This window comes from Mytilus galloprovincialis, chromosome 12 (genome assembly GCF_965363235.1).
Source record: "Mytilus galloprovincialis chromosome 12, xbMytGall1.hap1.1, whole genome shotgun sequence".
NCBI classification, from domain to species: Eukaryota; Metazoa; Mollusca; class Bivalvia; order Mytilida; family Mytilidae; genus Mytilus; species Mytilus galloprovincialis.
In genome coordinates this window covers 43,826,936-43,846,801 of record NC_134849.1, presented here as the reverse complement: position 1 = coordinate 43,846,801, position 19,866 = coordinate 43,826,936, and the positions used below count along the sequence as shown (strand labels likewise).

At 32.6% G+C, this 19,866-nt stretch overlaps 2 protein-coding genes across 2 annotated transcripts; both read right to left on the bottom strand.

Annotated features, from left to right (window-relative positions):
* Positions 1–2,377: 2,377 nt before the first annotated feature.
* Positions 2,378–7,243, bottom strand: LOC143053852 (uncharacterized). The gene is made up of 2 exons (XM_076226638.1): positions 7,104–7,243; positions 2,378–4,910 (listed from the first exon to the last, which is right to left on the bottom strand). The coding sequence occupies exon 2, from the start codon at positions 4,841–4,843 to the stop codon at positions 3,335–3,337; it is 1,509 nt and encodes a 502-aa protein (XP_076082753.1). The 5' UTR covers positions 4,844–4,910; positions 7,104–7,243; the 3' UTR covers positions 2,378–3,334.
* Positions 7,244–13,376: 6,133 nt separating this feature from the next.
* Positions 13,377–18,835, bottom strand: LOC143053854 (uncharacterized). The gene has a single exon (XM_076226640.1). The coding sequence runs from the start codon at positions 18,551–18,553 to the stop codon at positions 17,108–17,110; it is 1,446 nt and encodes a 481-aa protein (XP_076082755.1). The 5' UTR covers positions 18,554–18,835; the 3' UTR covers positions 13,377–17,107.
* Positions 18,836–19,866: the final 1,031 nt, after the last annotated feature.

Sequence of the window (19,866 nt, the reverse complement as noted above, 5' to 3'; positions counted from 1 at the left end):
GCAGGTGCACTCAACTCCAATCTTAATGACTAGGGTTTTCATTTTTCCTACCGAAGGTCGGTGGTTTCTCCGGGCACCCTGACTTCCTCCACTTATAAGAACTGGCCGAATTGGCACAATAGTGTTAAAAGGGGCATTTAACACTTGTCAATCAAACATTCAATTGGCACACCAATTGCTGGATTTTTTACTTATACCATACTGGATTTTTTTGTTATCCCTGCATGTAAAAAAGTATGTGAAGGGCTCACAAGTTATTCATTACATAACAAAACATTTGTTCATATCTAACATCCCCTTCTTTTCTTTTCCAGTAGCAGTCTGTCACAATTTAGAATTCATACTGCTAAATTTTGCCTAAGTATACATCTGCCTTAGGATCTAAAAATAACCGCATTGAATTATGAATGTAATGTTTTAAAATAAAGCCACATTTTTGGATCTTATCCTTATTATAAAGATGTTATCCTCATCTGTACCAAACAGGAGATACTTGCTTCAAGGTGTTTTATACATAAACTTAAATGTGAATTTAAATATCTTTAAAGAATAGGGCTATAAAACGTACATGTAACTTGTAATTATCCACACATAAGCTTTTTTTAAACGACATTTTATGGGTCAGATATTTCAATTTTGATTTATATTGTCCAATAATTAACGTTATCATAATCACCAATTAGCATAATTCAAAAATATTGAAGAATGTTATATTTATTTCAATTTTTGGTGAAAGGGTGTTGGTTGAGATATTCAATTTAACAATACACTGACATCAGAAAACAACAGACTAAGCAAGGCTATATACTAATAAGCATGCAATTTGCTAGTGTCGACATGAATTAGTACTAATTTACCTTGCTAACTGCATGACTACACAGAATTTTTTACTGCAAAATGAAGTTCAAACAGAATTTCAATGCTATTTTAATTTTAGTTTCTTGTGTACAATTTGGAAATTAGTATGGCGTTCATTATCACTGAACTAGTATATATTTGTTATGAGGCCAACTGAAGGACACCTCCGGGTGCGGGAATTTCTCGCTACATTGAAGACCTGTTGTTGACCTTCTGCTGTTGTTTTTTTCTATGGTCGGGTTGTTGTTTCTTTGGCACATTCCCCATTTCCATTCTCAATTTTATTTAGTACTTCAAAATATCTCTAAAGTACAAGCATTATACGGCTCCGTTGACTTTTTCTTGTCCTTTTTAAAGTTTAAAACCACATGTTATCTTGAATAATAATCGAAGGAAATTGATACTTTGTACTTTAACTTTTAATTTGATTATCATTAATGGAATTGTCGTTTCAATAATTTATATAATTAGTGGTTAAATAATGTTTTCTTTAATATATTTGCACCAAAATCTTAGACCTTGAAAAGTTTTCAAAGCTTTTCTTGCAAGGATTAATAAGTACAGTTACGAAACAATTTCATTGATTTCTAAATAGGCAGGCTGATTTTCTCTTAATTTGTTTTACAACAGGGTCAAGTTTATGTCTTCCAACCTTAAGGCAGATCGGCCGGGTGTCTTTCACCATCTTGCATGGATGGTGAAATGGCTGCAAACAATCGGTGCAGGCTGTTTGTATAATTAAATTCTATATAGATACATGTAATACATGAGAAGACCCAGAACCATTTTGTGTGAAAGAAAGAAAGATATTAAAAGATCGAATTTAAGATAAAAGTTGAGGAGATAGCTCTAACGTATACATGTATTTGTGCTTTCGAAAAATGAAAAAAAAAAAATAGACAACTCGTATGAAATTTGGCAAATTGTTTAAACATCATTCGATTTCGATTAAGACACACATTTACATAAAATCCAGAACTAGAACGTCATGTGGGCTTTTCGAGTATGTTACAATACTTTGGCAAATGTCTGGACAGGTGATTACAGCCGATTGCATTGAGTGTGTAGGTAAAGGTAATATCTTTGGTTGGCTTACTTGCTAGCTGAAACATATGCATGAAGTCATTCATAGGTTAGATAAACTTCCTTCCTTTCGAAGTAGTCTAGTCCTACCGACAGATAACCAATATATCTTTCTGTAGGACTAGGCTACTTCGAAAGGAGGATAATATACATGTACCTTACCTAATAATGACTTCACGGTTAAGCTATCGAGCAAGCTAACCAAAGATTTTACCTTTACCTACACATTCAATGCTTTCGTCTGTAATATCATTGGCTGAAGGTGAAGATGTTGGCAAGTGTGTTGAGAAATTTTCAATAAACTAGATAAAAAGGATGCATATTCAAGAATACAGACAAATGTTCTTCCTCCTTTAAAACTATAATATATTGTATTCCATATACAAATGAATAATTTGTGGACGCTTGTCAAATAAACAAATTCAACATAAACATATATGTCAATATATTTTATTATACTTCACGTTAAAATGCCATATTTTGATTGGCTGATACGAGGGTGTTAATTTACTCTATCACATGGCTAAGCGGGTGACGATTTTTTTTAATGTTACCCTCACGTCTAGACTAATCAAAGATCGATAGTTTAAGGGACACTGAATTTAATTTACATCAAGTTATTATATACAGCTAAAGTTTTACGTTTTGGCTCAGATTTTATTATTTGACTGTCAAAATAACTTAACTTTTGTTGTTTTTTCTAATACCTGTAACGTTGTTATGTAGATGACGTCATAGAAACAATTTTTAAAATAAAATTTATCTGTAAAAGACTATAATGCTGAGTTCACACGTAATTCGAATTCGATTCGCAATAAATTAAATAACACATAGCTGAGAGGGTGATAGAGCAGATAGGTACCCCTCGAAAAAGCATTGTCAACCTTGGCTTCGCCGCGGATGACAATGTTTTCTCGGGGTAACAATCTGCTCTATCACCCTCTCAGCTATGTGTTATTTATATAATGTCAATAAACAACACATAATTATCATGATCATAATTCTCAAGTTCATCCTTTCTGAACATTGACCATGTTTTGTGTTATTTGCATTTTTACCCTTTTTTGACAATGTCATAATATTCTATTTCTTGTTGCATACGGGTAATTGTTCTTTCGTAATATTCTGATCTCCCTCAATTCAATGTAAGCATCCACTTATTTAGTTATAGTTCCGTATATACATTGTATGTATGCATAATTAGTTGAAACTGTTTACACGCATTCGATATATGTATTTCACATAATCGATATTTTTCGCACATAATCGATATTATCGCACATTATCCGGCGATATAATCGTACACACAAGCAGTACCCACGTATGTGTAAAAAGGCGCGTGTCAATTTCACGCTACACACATGTTGAAGCACTGAATAACTAAGTCAGAGTCTTATTTCGAGAAAGATGCCGAATGTTCTTGCTTGTGTGTATTTTGTTTTTTCTTATAACAACAACAGCAGCAGCATTTTTGACAAATAGTTTTGACAAAGTTACGAAATTCTGTATTAAAAAATCCATAAATCAAAGGATTTACAGCACTACTTATTAGAAAAGAGCGTATAAATATTTGGTAAGCACAATATGCAGCATCCGAAAAAAGATGAAACTCGTGTTCTTCCGCTAAAGTCCGCCATGTAACGAGTCCAAGATAAGGCAGAAAGCTCACAATAAATGCTATTGATATTGATAGCATAATAATCGTATACTTTTTAGTATCTACGTTTTGAGCGTGTAGTTTCTTGTCATTTTTATCAATGTCTATTGAACCCCTTGGATCTCTTGATTCAGATGCTGCTGGAACGTAATTGCTGTCACTGTACTCTGATAAACCGGATATACGTGATGTTCCTGATGTTGCCGAACCTTGACGAGTTGACTTTGACCGATCCGAATAATTTGACATGGCAGATCCGTTTCTGACTTCGTTTGATATATGGATAGAAATAGATGAAACTCCTTCCGTCAATTTTTGATCCGAAAAAGCTGAATTTTTGTGAGAGTTTTGAGGGTGAACTCGATTTTCACTTTTGGAAGACACTGGTCTGCTTGATGTCGCCGAAGAAGGTCTACTCGAAGAATCGAGTTCTTTGATTGTAGCTAAAGGTTTATCATCTGTTTCGTCGGGTATTTCGATTACATTCGAGGTTCTTCGACTTAATATTCCAATTGATGTTTTAAAATCACTAGAATCATGTGAGGCATTATTTGTGTTAGACGATTTTGGTTTTGCGGCATAGAATTGAAATTGTTTCAAATTTATAAGTCTTTTTCCAACTAGACAATACAAAACTATGATACTAGTGATCGCAACAAAGAAAAATATGAAAAGTATTATATTATAAATTGTTATGTAAATTTTAAATGAACTATCTCTCGTTGTTGTGCAGTCGTAACCGACAATTCCCGGAACTGACGTCACATTAACTTCATGTGCTCCGTAAAAGACAAAACTTGGCCATGATACACATGCAGAAAACATGCAAGTGATGACGATGATAATTTTTGTAAGCTTTAGTGTAATTTGTTTTTTAAAAGGATGACAAATTTTTCTATAACGATCGACTGCAATTGCTATTAAAATTCCCCCAGATGATATGCTTGCAAAATAATTGACAAAACGGAGAATCTTACAAGCAATTGTATTTTCAAACTTAAATGAATTTCTCATGTCAACGATTTCTAGAGGCATTGATATACAACATGTTATAAGGTCGAAAACTGATAGTGCCACAATGAAATGATAAGACGATGTAGCTTTTGCACGACATCCATAATAAAATGCTACAAGAGGGTTTCCGAATAGTCCAATCAGCATGTAGATTACAACGAGAATTATGGCGGGAAGAAGTGTAACTGCCGTATCATCATTTACTTGGTCAAGTTCTTTTGTCGATGACATGATAACACTAAAAATAGTCCGACTTCATTAATGGTTCTCTGATACAATCATCTCTTGAAATAATATCCTGTTAAAAAATAAAACATATGTAAATGAAAAAAAATGTATTTACTGTTTATAAATCGTCAAAACATCAGGCAGAAACGTTATATTTTAACAAGTGAAACAAGCTAACATGTATACTTGTATTAACCAGCTGTTTATTATAACCTCTTAATAGTAACTGAGCTAATCGGGACTAAAAACTGGAAAACATCTTATGAGTAGACATGACACAACATTAAGTACAGTAATTCAGCTAAACTTCAATTTCAATTATCATCAACAATTCGTCAAGAAACATTGTCATATGTCAACTAAAATTTTCAAATTCTTCATAGACAGCTTAATACTAAAATAAATTATATATACAGTAGAAAATAATTAGTAAGTCTATTTAAGCCTGACATGTTGTTTTTTACAGAAAATAAACCCTAAATAAAGATGTCCATATATTAACATTTTCCAAAAGTACTTATGTACTAATGGCAGGTGTTCAGTTGAACGGCTGGTTTACTACAACTTAAGTATGTACGTGTCATCAGGTAACATAAATCTTCAATGTAGGTACCATTTTAATAATCGACTTCACAATGTAATAACATTAACCACCAATTTTTCTGCAACAGATGCGCATTTCGACAATCAATGTCTCTTTCGTGATGCTCGAGGCCAAAATATTTGAATATTCGTAAGTCTGACGTTAGATCAGGAGAGGACCCGAATAAATACTAATGAGCTGGAATAGTTTCACTATCTCTTTCCACTACCAAATCTAGTAAGCAGCTTTGATGTCTAGTCTAAAGACCAGGAACCCCTACGATAAGGCGTGAATTATTTTTTTCCACTGTACTTGATTTTAAATTCTTTTTTTGAATGAAAGAGAATTGGATTTTAATAATTACACGGAGCTTATTATATATAATTCAAAACATTTCAAGTGCAATCGACATATTAAAAGGCTCATTCATTTGAATACATTCATCAAATAAATACAGTACTTAAAAAACGAGCAATTGGTTGACCTCGTAAGATATTTGATAGAATTTTATAAACAGTAATATACAAAGAAACCTTTTAAAGTACTCATCTCGCGTCTATTTGACTATAAGCTAAGTTTGTAATGTAAACTATCAGTGAATAGCTTGAAGAATATAGACATGAAAGGTTTAAAAATCATATAGTATATAAATATGGCCCACTTATTGTTTTTTATTCAAACTCTTTTTAAAATGATAATAATAACAGTTCATGAAATTTAGAACGTCCGAAGCGCTTTTGTGAATTTACTTCCATCGAGAAAGCTCAAAATATATAGTTGTTAAACTCTGTGTCATTTGGCCTCTTGTGAATTGTCTCATTGGCAATCATACCACATCTTCTTATTTCTTTATCTAATACCAGCTATTGGTGCCATATATTAAAATCTGCTGTACTAATGTATACATAATATATATACTGGGCGGGAGGGGGGCAAAATTAGACATGGTTAAGAGAGTGTGGAGTGTGGTAGGTAATGGTGTTGATGGGGGGGGGGGGGGGGGGTGAGGAGTGAATCGAATCATCGTTTCTTTATACATATATATATATATTTTACCATTTCACTCTAATTGGTTTTATTGTTCTTCCAATTGATCTGTATTATAATTTTCCTTTAAGCATGCATGTAGTATTTGCCACTGAACGTTTAAGCAATAAAAAATCAGCTCTTTAATTCTGTTACATTTGATGAATAATTATTTCTGATAACATTAAATGAGATATTTCTGACGCTGATCCCATAATGTATATCTTAATTTTGCTGTTAGGTGGTTATGCCTGTGTATTTAGCTATCACATGCATATCTGGATACATGTAGTCTTTGTTTGAACGTCAGCACACATAAGTCTAGACTTGCTACTCCCGCGATTGAACTGAGGCAGGAAATTCTTGATTTTCTTATATACATTTGTAGGTGTGCAACATAATATTTTATATTCATGATAGGAAGAAAGATTGTTTCATTAAGTAGTTGGGTTACTGTCTCTTCACATGCCTGTACCTACATCTGGTTTTAATCATAATAAACTTTGAATAGCAATGACCAAAAAATAATAACCCATATGATTACAAAATCTCTGTTATATGTTCCATGTTATCCCCCCTTTTAAAAAAAAAAATCACTACAACAAATTTTCAAAAAGAAAAATTCAAAAAATGAAAAATACAAAACAATCTTACCGTCAGGAGAATATAGTACTTCCATAGCTTACGATGTCATTTTTTATATCCATACACTCTCAACTAATATTCAACTAAAGAAAAACATTTCAATTGGTATTTAACAGAGCAATACACATTATAAAAACCGTATTTAATCTTTAAACATGTATATGAATAGAGCTGTTAAATAATTGAATATAAGATTAGAATTAGGGTTGTAAGGTTTAATGAACCCTCTTTAAAAATACCAGTCTTAAGAAAGTGTGAATTGGATTAACCATCATTAAAATCACCGTATATAAAATAGACCATCACGACACTGTCTTTTTATTTGAAGTGTAAATTGAACAGCAAGGTATATAAACTTATGGTTTATCATTAAAATCTGTAAGTTTAAGCAAATAGTGTCCAGCTGCATGGGGTCGTGTCTTACTGAAACTGACCATAGTATCACGCTTGTTATAAACTAAAGGTTGTTGTACTACTAGAATTATTGAGAAATTTCATTGCGATCAGTATTTCATACTGATATTACACATCTTGCGATTGCAAACAAAGGTAGAATTATTTTTCAATACTTGGACGATTAGTTTTTTATTACTGTAAATTCAGAAATTATTGCGTGTAGTAATTATTGCGATTTTGTCATTTTGGACTAAAATGCGATTTTACTTTTGAGACATTGAGAAAAATCCTGTTCAATTGATATAAAAATTACAAAATGCGAGTTTTAATTATTGTGAATATAACGCTGTCGCATTTTTCGCAATAATAAAAACATCGCAATAATTGCTGAATAATAAAGTACCAAATATTTCACCAAAATTGATGATTTTATTTTCCAATTCCTACGGTTTTAATTCATTAAGCAAGTACACAATGTCCATTTCCACCATTTTGTTTATCTCTCGTCTGGTTGCGTGGTATTTTGTATTTGAGATAGTTTCCACACTGTTTTGATTCGAGCGCTTCTGAAGAGACTTTTATGTAGACGATACGATGTGTCTTCTGCAGACAGTCTTTTTAAATAGATTTTAAATTGACCGTCAAGACAGTATATAGCTCCTGCAGTGTAACATGTATACTTCTTTATGTGTAAATGTTTTGATTTGAACTTTCTTTATGAAATGACATGTGAATAAAAGATGAAAAACCATTTAAACGCACCACATCAATTAGATTTTAATTATATTAATATAATTATATGTTATTTTGTGAACACTCTTTAAATGTTATATTCTTTTTTTTTACATAGGTCTAGTGTATATGGTATTGATCTTTATAGGCCAGTGTGTAACCGGAGAGCGCGTATCTACTCTACAAATTCATGTCGTCACCACCAGGATTCGAACCCCGGTCGTCTGCGTTACAGTCAGTGCGTTAACCCACCGAGCCAAAGAATCGATTCCCTTGCTCAATTGATTAAGACTGGCTATATGTGTTCTACCTGTACTAAGGGGAAGCAACCCCGCTACAAGTGAATAAATTGTGTAGGGAACGACCATTCAACTTCAAAAGTGGGATAGGGATGGGTGGTTATGGGTTGTATCCTGTGGTCAAATAGATGACATTTTTTTTAAATTCAGAATCCAGATTTTCTCCATGATACCTTATTATAGTGTTAAATTTTGAAAAAAAAATAATTTGATTGATAGCGTCTAGATCTTTAAGAAAATGATTTTTTTTCTGACTCAGACAAAACCATAACACCACTCCACCTTAAAAATAAACGATTATTCCCTTGTTCAGTTGCGATCTATACAAAAACAAACTTCTTAATTGTGAATTTACGTGTATAATAATGAATACTGTTTGCCCAATATTCAGTGGCAAATATTTCAGTAATATTCTGGAAGTTTACATTGTATGATATTCATGTAGAACTGTATATAAATTCTCCTTTGTGACAGAAATTTCTAAATTGGTGTGCAGTCCTTGGTCATGCTTCAATGATTCCCTATCTAATCATTCAAATTTTTCTTACGTGTATAATAGTGAATACTGTTTGCCCAATGTTCGGTTGCAAACATTTCAGTAATATTCAGGAAGTTTACATTGCATGATATAGCACTTTATATAAATTCTTCCTTGTGACAGAAATTTCTAAATTGGGGTCCAGTCTCCAGTCATGCTTCAGTGATTCCCTATATAAGCAATCAAATTTTTCCAAGAAAAGGGGGGGGGGGCTGGCCCCCTTGCACCCCTTAATCTCCTTTTCCAGTCATGTGCTTTGAGAATGCTGAGGTTAACAGATACATGTATAATAAGATAAATAGGTTTCCAAAACTTCTGTCGTTTCAGATGTTCACGAAGAAACATATTTCTGATACAAAAAGTAAAAACACAAAAATGCTGAACACAGAGGAGAATCCAATCGGAAAGTTCCTAATCATATGGCAAAATCAAATGACAAATACATCAAAAACGAATGGAAAAGAACTGTCATATTCATGACTTGGTACAGACATTTTCAAATGTAGAAAATGGTGGATTAAACCTGGTTTTAAAGCGCTAAACCTCTCACTTTGATGACAGTCTCACCAAATTGCGTTATATTTACAATGATGCGTGACCTAAAAGCGATTTAAAAAATTATGTACCTTAGTAGGAGTAGGTTTTGCAGTTTGATTCATTTCAACCTTGTGACCACATTTTAAAAATGTGGACATTCGAGAAAAAAGAAAAATACTCGTTATTGTATTATTTGAAAAAATGGGTCCTGAAATCAATTCTTAAGTACTAGTCTAAGCTTTCGGAAGAAAAAAAATCAATCAAGAATACCATAAAGGAGAATGAAAATTATCAGCAAATATAAAATATTGCCTTTTGAATTCTTGTATAGTACGACCAAGTTCACAATATGTTTAAAACCTTTTTGAATATAACTGTTTTATTACACATTTGTTTTTTAAGTCTAGCATTGATTCTTTGAGCTGGTTTTTTTTCAATGCCCCACCCCACTTCTTTTCGCCCCGAAAAATCAGGCAAACACGGCAAATAGTTTTGTGCATAATTTAACAAGTTGAAGTATAATAACATGTTTCGGTCTTTCGAAAAATTCAAGATTTGTCTCCCCTTGAACGTCAAAATGTTAAGATGCAGAGGTCAATGCTCGGCGTTGCCTCGTGTAAATATGAATAAAAAATGTCCATTCATTACTTAAGTTAGACAGCAACGCAAGGACTAAAAAAAACCAAAAAAACATATGGACTATTCCACTGAACATTATATGATTGGTCTGAAGACAAGTCTGCGATAATGGTAATATATTTTGCAGAGTTTCCTAAATGCCGACAACCTCCTTACAAAAAAATACAGAACGCTCATGTGTTTAAAACCAACCCGTTTACAGTTCGATTAGTTGAAAAACAAAAAAGTCAGAAAAAAACGAACAATGCATATGTTTGTGTATGATTATTATTCATTAGAGGAACCTAGTAGGTTATTATATTCTTTTATTAACCAACTAAGTACATTATTGCCAAAAATGACTGGTTAATAAAAATAACATATTTTCTGTAATGGCCCTGTTTTTTCCTGTAATGGCCCTGTTTTTCTGTAATGGCCCTATTTTTCTGTAATGGCCCTGTTATATCTGTAATGGCCCTGTTTTTCTGTAATGGCCCCGTATTAATGCCCAGCTTGTCTGTATTAAGCCCAGTTAGGGTTTTTAATAAAGTTAATAAAATTAAGCTGTAAAGAGTATAATACCTATTTGTATTTTATTTAATTTAGTAACCAGCAACAAACATTAAAGAACCATATAAAGGGATCACTGTTCATCCTGTTTTTCAACACATAACTTCTTTCAACTTAATATCTTGGATATTTGGTATATTTAAAGCTTGATCATGATGAAGTACAAATTAATTTTTTTCAAACTAAACTGTCATTAAAAGAGTAAGAGAGTACATCAAGTTGGCAGCAACACATACACTTTTTTCAGTTGGTTATTGAATGTATTAAGAAATGGGTGTTTTTATAATGGCCCTGTTATATGTCCTTGGTCAGTAATAATGGCCTCGGATGTCTGTAATGGCCCTCGGCGTTGCCTCGGGCCATTACAGACGTCCTCGACCATTATTACAGACCTTGGACATATAACAGGGCCATTATAAAAATACCCATTCATTAATACTATAATAAATAGTTAAATGATCTCTTTGGTATGATATTTCAACACACTTATAAACTATAAAGTAAGGGTTGAGGGTAAATTATGCTTATGTGACAGCTGTAGTAAATCTCTTTACCATTGATAATAAACCAAAGGATCTTGAGATGTGAGGTATTTGAACCAATTATTCTAGAAGGTTGAACAGATACCATTTTTTAGGTCATCTGGCCCACGGGACCAAGTGACCTTTCACATCACTTGGCGTCCGTCGTCTGTTGTTCGTTGTCTGTCGTCCGTCGTCCGTCGTTAACTTTTACAAAAATCGTCTCCTCTGAAACTACTGAGCCAAATTTAACCAAACGTGGCCACAATCATCATTGGGATATCTAGTTTAAAAAATGTGTCCGATGACCCAGCCAAACAACCAAGATGACCGCCGTGGCTAATAATGGAACATAGGGCTAAAATGTAGATTTTAGCTTATATCTCTGAAACAAAAGTATTCGGGTAAATCTGACATCTAATAAAATTGTTTTATCTATCTTCCCTAAAATTTCCAGATGAATCGGACAACCTATTGTCGGGTTGCTGCCCCTGAATTGGTAATTTTATGGAAAATTTGCCGTTTTGAGTTATTATCTTGAATATTATTATAGATAGATTTAGATAACCTGTAAACAGCAATAATGTTCTGTAAAGTTTAGATCTAAAAATGAGTCAACATGACCAAAATGGCCAGTTGACCCCTTAAGGATTTATTACCTTTTATAGTCAATTTTTCGTAAATTTTCGTAATCTTTTACACAATTTTTTTCCTCTGCAACTATTTAGACCAATTTAACCAATTTGTCCACAATCATCATTAGGGTATTTAGTTTAAAAAAATGTGTCCGGTGACCCCACCAGCGAACCAAGATGGCCAACATGGTTAAAAATAGAACATAGGGTAAAATGCAGTTTTTGGCTCATATCTCTGAAACCAAGAAACCAAAGTATTTAGAGCAAATCTGACATGGGGGTAAAATTGTTTATCAGGTCAAGATCTATCTGCCTTGAAAATTTCAGATGAATCGGACAACCTTTTGTTGGGTTGCTGCCCCTGAATTGGTAATTTGAAGGACATTTTGCCGTCTTTGGTTATTATCTTGAATATTATAGATATAGGTGAACTGTAAACAGCAATAATGTTCAGCGTAGTAAGATATACAAATAAGTCAAATGACCAAAACAGTCAGTTGACCCATTAAGGAGTTGTTGCCCTTTATAGTCAATTTTTGTCAATTTACCGTAAATTTTTGTTCGTCGTCTGTCGTCCGTCGTTAACTTTTACAAAAATCTTGAAACTACTACTGAGACCAGTTTAACGAAAGTTGTCCACAATCATCATTAGGGTATCTAGTTTAAAAATGGGTCCGATGACACCCGCCCCACGAACCAAGATGACCGACATGGTTAAAAATAGTACATAAGGTAAAATGCAGTTTTTTGGCTCATATCTCTGAAACCAAAACATTTGGAGCAAATATGACGATTAAATTAATTGTTCATTAGGTTAAGATCTATTTGCCCCGAAATTTTTAGACCAATCAGGCAACCCGTTGTTGTTGCCCCTGAATTGATAATTTTTAGAAAATTTTGCAGCGTTTGGTTATTATCTTCAAAATTATTATACATAAAGATAAACTGTGAGCAGCAATAATAAACAGGAAAGTTAGACGTACAAATAATTCAACGTGTCCAACATGGTCAATAACTGACCCCTAAAGGAGTTATTTCCCTTTATAGTAAATTTTTAACAATTTTCATTAATTTTGTATTTTTTTTTTATAAATATTTACAAAATATTTTCCACTGTAACTATTGGACCAAGTTCTTGATAGATAAAGATATTTGTATGCAGCAAGAATTTTCAGTAAAGTAAGATATACAAACACATCACCATCACAAAAACACAATTTTGTCATGAATCCATCTGTGTCCTTTGGTTTAATATGCAGATAGACCAAGGTGAGCGACCCAGGCTCTTTAGAGCCTCTAGTTTAACTTATCTTATCTTATCTTATCTTGACTTATCTGTGGGTATTTCTTGCATAAAAATTCCGCGACGGCCACCCAATATATGATGGTGTTCGTAAAAGATTTGGTTATTTATACATGTCTATCAAATAACACTGTAGTATTTTAGTTTTATATATAATTGCTGACGACAATTTCATATATATATTTTTTAAAACTTTTAAACTCATGTTTCTTATTTTTACACTCAAAATGTATGCGACGATTCTATTCTTGTTTCGTTGTCGACATCTGCCTGTTTTACACATTGGGAACAGAGAATTCTTTTCAGGCGACCACAAACAAATGTACTGAAGTCAGCATTAAAGAAGCCATAAATGATCGGATTCACCACGCTACTCAACATCCATGAGCGGAGGAATATATTGAAAAGAATTAGTTCTACTTTCGATAGGATTTCCCTTTCATATTTTACCGCCAATGTCCGCCATGTCATTAATCCAAGATAGGGGAGGAAACTCAGTATAAATGCCATACTAACTGACAACATTAACAACGTGTACTTCCTCAAATGTATGTACTGTTCACGGATCTTCTTCCGTCGATGCAATATGCTTCTTTTCTTCTTCAATTTCATACCGCTCGTGTCAGAGTCGGAATCTGATAAATCAGATGTATATAACCATTTTGGTTCTTGATTAGTTTGTGATGAAATTTCATTTTTATAATATAAAGGAGTAACACTTTCCTTGCTTTGTGATGTTTCATGGACTTTGTTTTCAATACTTGTAGATTTTATAGCATTTATTTTCTTGTTTGATTGCTGTGCAGTGGAATCGCTCAAACTATTTGTTTCTTTAATTTGCAAAAGAGGTATGAATGTACTCTTTGGTTGTTTTGCATAAACTACTGGTTTAAACCTTCTGAAGTTTGCATCAATTTCACTTTCACTTGTAGGCGGTGTGTAGTTGACGTTAGCCGATTTCCGAGCAGTTGCCGAAAATCGGAACTTTTTAAGATGATATAACTTCTTTCCAATAAGAATATACAAAACGATTAAAGTTGTTATACAACCAATGAAAATAAGGAAACACACACCGTTATATATAGATATATAGACTTTGTATTCTTTATTTCGAATTGTCGTGCAATCGTATCCATTCAAACCTGGTGCAGACGATATATTTACGACATTGATGTCGTAAATAACAAGTGCTGGCCATGCAATACATACAGAAGCAAAGCATAAAACTCCAATGATAATCTTTGCTGTTGTCATGGTAATTTGATTTTTGAATGACTGACAAACTTTCCGATATCTGTCGACTGCTACTGCAATCAAGACTAATCCAGACGCAGTACTAGAAAAGTAGTTTACAAACCGGAGAATTTTGCATGCTATTACACTCGGAAAGTTATAACTAAATCTTAGATCCACAATTTCTAATGGCATTGATACACAACATAAAATAATATCATAAATCGCCATGGCAACAATGAAATAATATGAAGGTGAAGGCTTAACGAAGCATCCATAATAGTACGCTACTAGAAGGTTTCCAAATAGTCCAACGAACATATAAATGCAAATTAATAAAATGACCGGAAGAACATTTATAGCCATCTCATCGTTTATCTGGTCAAGATGATAAGATGTAAACGTGGTGCTGTTATTCATGTTAACTAGCTTTACAATCCAATAATTTTATGTTTCCTCTTTATTTTGTATTCTCCATAAAAAACCATGAAAAAAACCAACGTTTTCTATGACCATGTGTCGTCTTCACTGGACAAAGTTTAACATTTATGTACTAAAGCACAGTTGATATAGGATTGAGAAGTTGAGATTTTTGTCTACTTATGAAATATGATAATCCCTTTTCCTGAGTGATGTTACGACTTTCACAAGTACATTTTACGTTTCTGTATACACGGTAGGTATATGCAATCATCGAAATCATCAAATCCTATCTTTGAAAATGACATATTTTCTTATTATAAGTCTTTGAACATGTCGGGTATGCATCTTAATTGCATTATAATTTGTTATTATTATTATTATTTCTACTATGAAAATGTCACCAAGAACATAGTTAATGTACACAGTTCAATATACAATCAGGAAGTGGTTACTTTTGCGTGTCGGAAATACAAGATGTTTATTAGGGTGAGATGCTCGTAATACTCAAGAGGGATCTCTACCTAGACTAATTGACATCTTCATGTTTTCATTAGGTCTTTTTCACTTCTCAAATATCAAGATCAAGATACAGGAAAAAAAAAGAAAAGTCCAATATAGATATTTAGATTTTAACGTACAGTGTTCCGGCTGTCGTAGATACGTATCTAATAGAAGTTGCAATTAAATAAAATAACTACTATACATCAAAGATGGGCTTGTTCTCTCATTAATATGCTTCTGAGTGTACATTATTCTCAGCCAAACAAATTAACGAAAGGTGACCAGTTCATTATCACTGAACTAGTATACAATTTTGTGTAGGGGCTAGCTGGAGCACGCCTCCCGGTACGGGATTTTCTTGGTGCATTGATGACCCATATCTGCTCTATGTCGGGTTACTAAACGCATTCTCAAAGCTCTTATTAATAAGCTGCTGACATGGCATACTGCCAACGCTGTAACATGACTATTGATGGCTGAATGTAAAAATTGTTTTCAAAAAGCAACCTCTTTATAAGTAAAGGAAGTCGCTTTTTTGATACACTTTGATGCGCAAAATATATTTTGTTCGGAATTTCATAACATAAAAAGAAGAATTATCGCAGACTTGTTTTAATCTACGAAACTGAGCACATACATATTTAAAAAAAAATACCAAATGCAATAACTGCATTCAACAAAAAAATGTATAGATTTAAAGGTCATTTCAAAACTTTGCATGGCTTTATGCATATATGATTATTGTACAAAATAGTTTATAATATTAATTTCTTATCAATTGATATATAAATTATTGCAGGTTACACATGACATTATGATGGTAGAATTATATCAAAGAAACAAATATGCCACAAGAGAAGCACATTTGATACCAATCACTTAACGATATAGTTTCTCGCAAACGTGCACCACAAAGTTCCTTCTGTTAATATGAATATTATCGAATTCAGAATTGGTGACTTTATACACATCTTTGCGTGTTCAACAAGTGCATATTTAAATTCTATTATTCAACTAGAGGATCTAAAGAGCCTATGTCGACCACCTGCATCTTCAACAATGCATACTTTGTAGTATAGGAACATAACTCTATTAAAAGTTAACCAACGCTTTTAGTCATGTTGATATAGTTTTAAATCGTATCCTTTTGAAAAGTTTTCCTTTTCAAAGTGTCTGTTTTTCTATCATAGTTTTGAAGATAAAAGGCAAAAAATGCAAAACAATATTAAAAATTAATATTAAAGGGCATTAAGGTGTTGGATGAAAATTTCGGTCATTCTTTTTCATTTCATGGATCTTGTCTTGTTAATTATTTAATGTTATTTAAAGTCCTTATTTATCTTTTACAGTTTTTAAGATAATAATCAAAACTTGTGAAAATCGTCATTATAGGGCAATAACTCTAATAAAGAGTAGACTCATGTTTTCGGCTACGTTTGGCCTTTTTTTGTAGAGTTTGTATACATGTATTGCTGATATCTTATTTGCTATTTAAAGTTTCTATCTATCTATTGTCTCATATCGTAATGACCGAAATCTGTACTACAAATGTTCTAGTCTTAGAACGGAACTGTGGTAAACATCAATCAATTATTTAAATCTTAAAACAGACATGAATAAAAATATTTAAGTATGCAATTAAATAATATATTTAAAAAAAATCTGAATTTAAAAAAAGCATGCATTTACTAGACTTTCGTTTTATAATCAAGCTGTGTGAGACGATTCTTGTTTTGAATTAGTTTCGTATTTTTGTTTATTTCCACAAAAGAGACATCTTTTTAAACGTCTAAAGACAAATGAGCTGAAATCTGCATTGAAAAATCCGTATATCAAAGGATTTACAACACTGCTAATTATCCAGGATCGTAGAAATATGTTATATGCAACAAGTTGGTCTTTGGTCATTAGGTTTCCTTCATGTTGTGGCACAAGTGTACGCCACGTCATTAAAGCAAGGTAAGGAAGAAAACTCAAAATAAATGCCAAACTGACTGAAAACATCAAAAACGTGTATTTCTTTAAATGAATATACTGATCTCGAACTTTCTTTTTCCTTTGTACCAGGCTTCTCTGTCTGGTATTTCTAGAATCATATTTCGAATTTCTTGTGTCAGAATCAGAATCTGTGAAATCAGGCATAATATTAAATTTTAAAGGCTGTGATTTTTCTACTTTTGCACATGTGCTTCTCAAAGTGGAAATGATAGTATTGTCTTTTCCCGTTAATGGCGTTATGTTGTTTGAATTCAGAGTACTTTCAGGAGAAGACACATTTCTTTGTTGTTTTCCTTGATTATATACCGAAGTGTTATAGTTTGCATCTTTAGCCTTGATTATCTGCAATAGTTGTATAGGTTTTTGAGTTGGTTTAATGTCATGTTTAAACCTTCCACTATGACTGTTTACCTCACTCGAACTAGTCGGCGGGGTTTCGATATTCTTAGATAGTTTCTGAGTTGTAGTCGAAAATCGGAATCTTTTTAGATGACAAAGTTTTTTTCCGACAAGAATATAAAGTACAGTGAGCGTCATAATGCTAACAAGGAAAATGAGAAAACATACTCCATTGAAAATTAATATATACAATTTGTATTGTTTTTCTCGTATTGTAGTGCAATCATAACCAATTAAACCAGGAACGGACGAAATGTTTACGGCATGTATGTCGTAAAATACAAAACCCGGCCACGAGATACAGGCCGAGGTCAAACACACAATAAATATGATTATTTTTGCCATTTTCATAGTAATTTGCGTTTTAAATGGCTGACAAACCTTCCGGTATCTATCAACAGCTATCGCAATTAGCACCAATCCAGTACCAACACTAGAAAAGTAGTTTACGAATCGGAAAATTTTGCATCCAATTGCACTGGGAAATTTATAACTGAACATCATGTCTACAATTTCTAATGGTATGCAAATGCAACATATTATAAGATCAAACACTGCTACCAGTACGATAAAATTATAGGATGGAGACGGTTTAACAGAGAATCCATAATAATATATAACTAAAGGATTTCCTAATACACCTACAACCATATAAATACAGACAATTGCTATAACTGGTTGTAAAATCACAGCCATTTCATCGTTTGCTATATCAAGATCGTTAGCAGTAACATTTAGCCCTGTAGAATTATCCATCCTCAGTGAATTTTAAATTGCAGCTGGTTTACGATGTTGATTTATGTTTATTTCGTCATTGACGGCTCTATTGTTTACCACTATATACTATTAAAAGTAGTCAATGATAGTAAATCCATACAAATTAGATAGTGAACTATTTCTAAAATCTAAAACGCAATTATAAGACGATTTCCCATGATCGTCAACATTTAACATATTTTTAATTATAAATATCGTTCATACATCATGAATCTTTAAATAGATATTTCAAATTTATTCTACGTGCTTCTCATAAGCACAAGTCCACTTTAAATGAGTACTTAGATTGACAAGTGGTCAAAATCAAGGAAGTACACGCCTGCTGATAGAGAAGGAAGATGCGTAGTTTAATGGAAAACAGGTCAATTACTTCAGTATCAAATGTGTTCCGTTTTAATCTTAACTTTCAATCATGTTTTATTATAGCGAAATACCACCAAATCATAGTACGTCTAAACCGGTGGCATACGAAAAAGAGTCGATAATTAGTATTCCATTGAATTTGACAGTTGTAGGAAATTAATCCTTCATTTCATGGCAATAAAAGTTTCTTAGTCCTAAACATATATCTTGGGTGTTTCAAATCACCAATCCTTGTTTATTTGGTGTTTCTCTAGAATATTTTGAAAACTTGAGGTATCATGGTTACTAAAGCCTGTAAAGAGAGGTGATTCTATGATTGGTTTACTTCCAGTGGTGGTTATTTTCTAATTTGCAATTAAATGGTCTGCGAAATTTTGTCTTTAGTGCACGACAGGATAACACTATACTCATGCCAAGTATTTTTTATATTTGTAACACAGATAAATTCTGTACAATTGTTTTTGAAAAGTACAAATTTAACACTAAAAGACTAAAAGGGATAAATCAATGGTGGTATTACACCTTATGGACTCAAACTTGTAATGATTCATTACACTCATATGACACACTTTCTTAGATGTCAACAGTTTTACTGTGGATGTTAAAATGTACAGTTATCTCATAATAGTGTTAAATTCTGCATGTAGTACTTGGTATTTTAAACAATAATAGCTATGAACCCAACTTGAAATTCAAATTGACGACCTTTTTTCAAGATGACCGCCATCAAAAATCAAAATTAAGGTTCTATTGTGTAAACGGATTGATAAATATTATCAAATATTTATGCATAGATTATACATGTTATATACAAGTGGATTTATAAATGTGTCTTTTTAAAAATAAGAATTACAAAATGTAGGAAAATATAATAACCATCAGTACATGTCAAAAATCGGAATCTTTTTAGATGTCAAACCTTTTTTCGA

What these genes read in the sequence shown, in the direction of transcription:
- LOC143053852 (XM_076226638.1), bottom strand. Translation starts at nt 4,843, where the DNA reads ATGTCATCGACAAAAGAACTTGACCAAGTAAATGATGATACGGCAGTT.
- LOC143053854 (XM_076226640.1), bottom strand. Translation starts at nt 18,553, where the DNA reads ATGGATAATTCTACAGGGCTAAATGTTACTGCTAACGATCTTGATATA.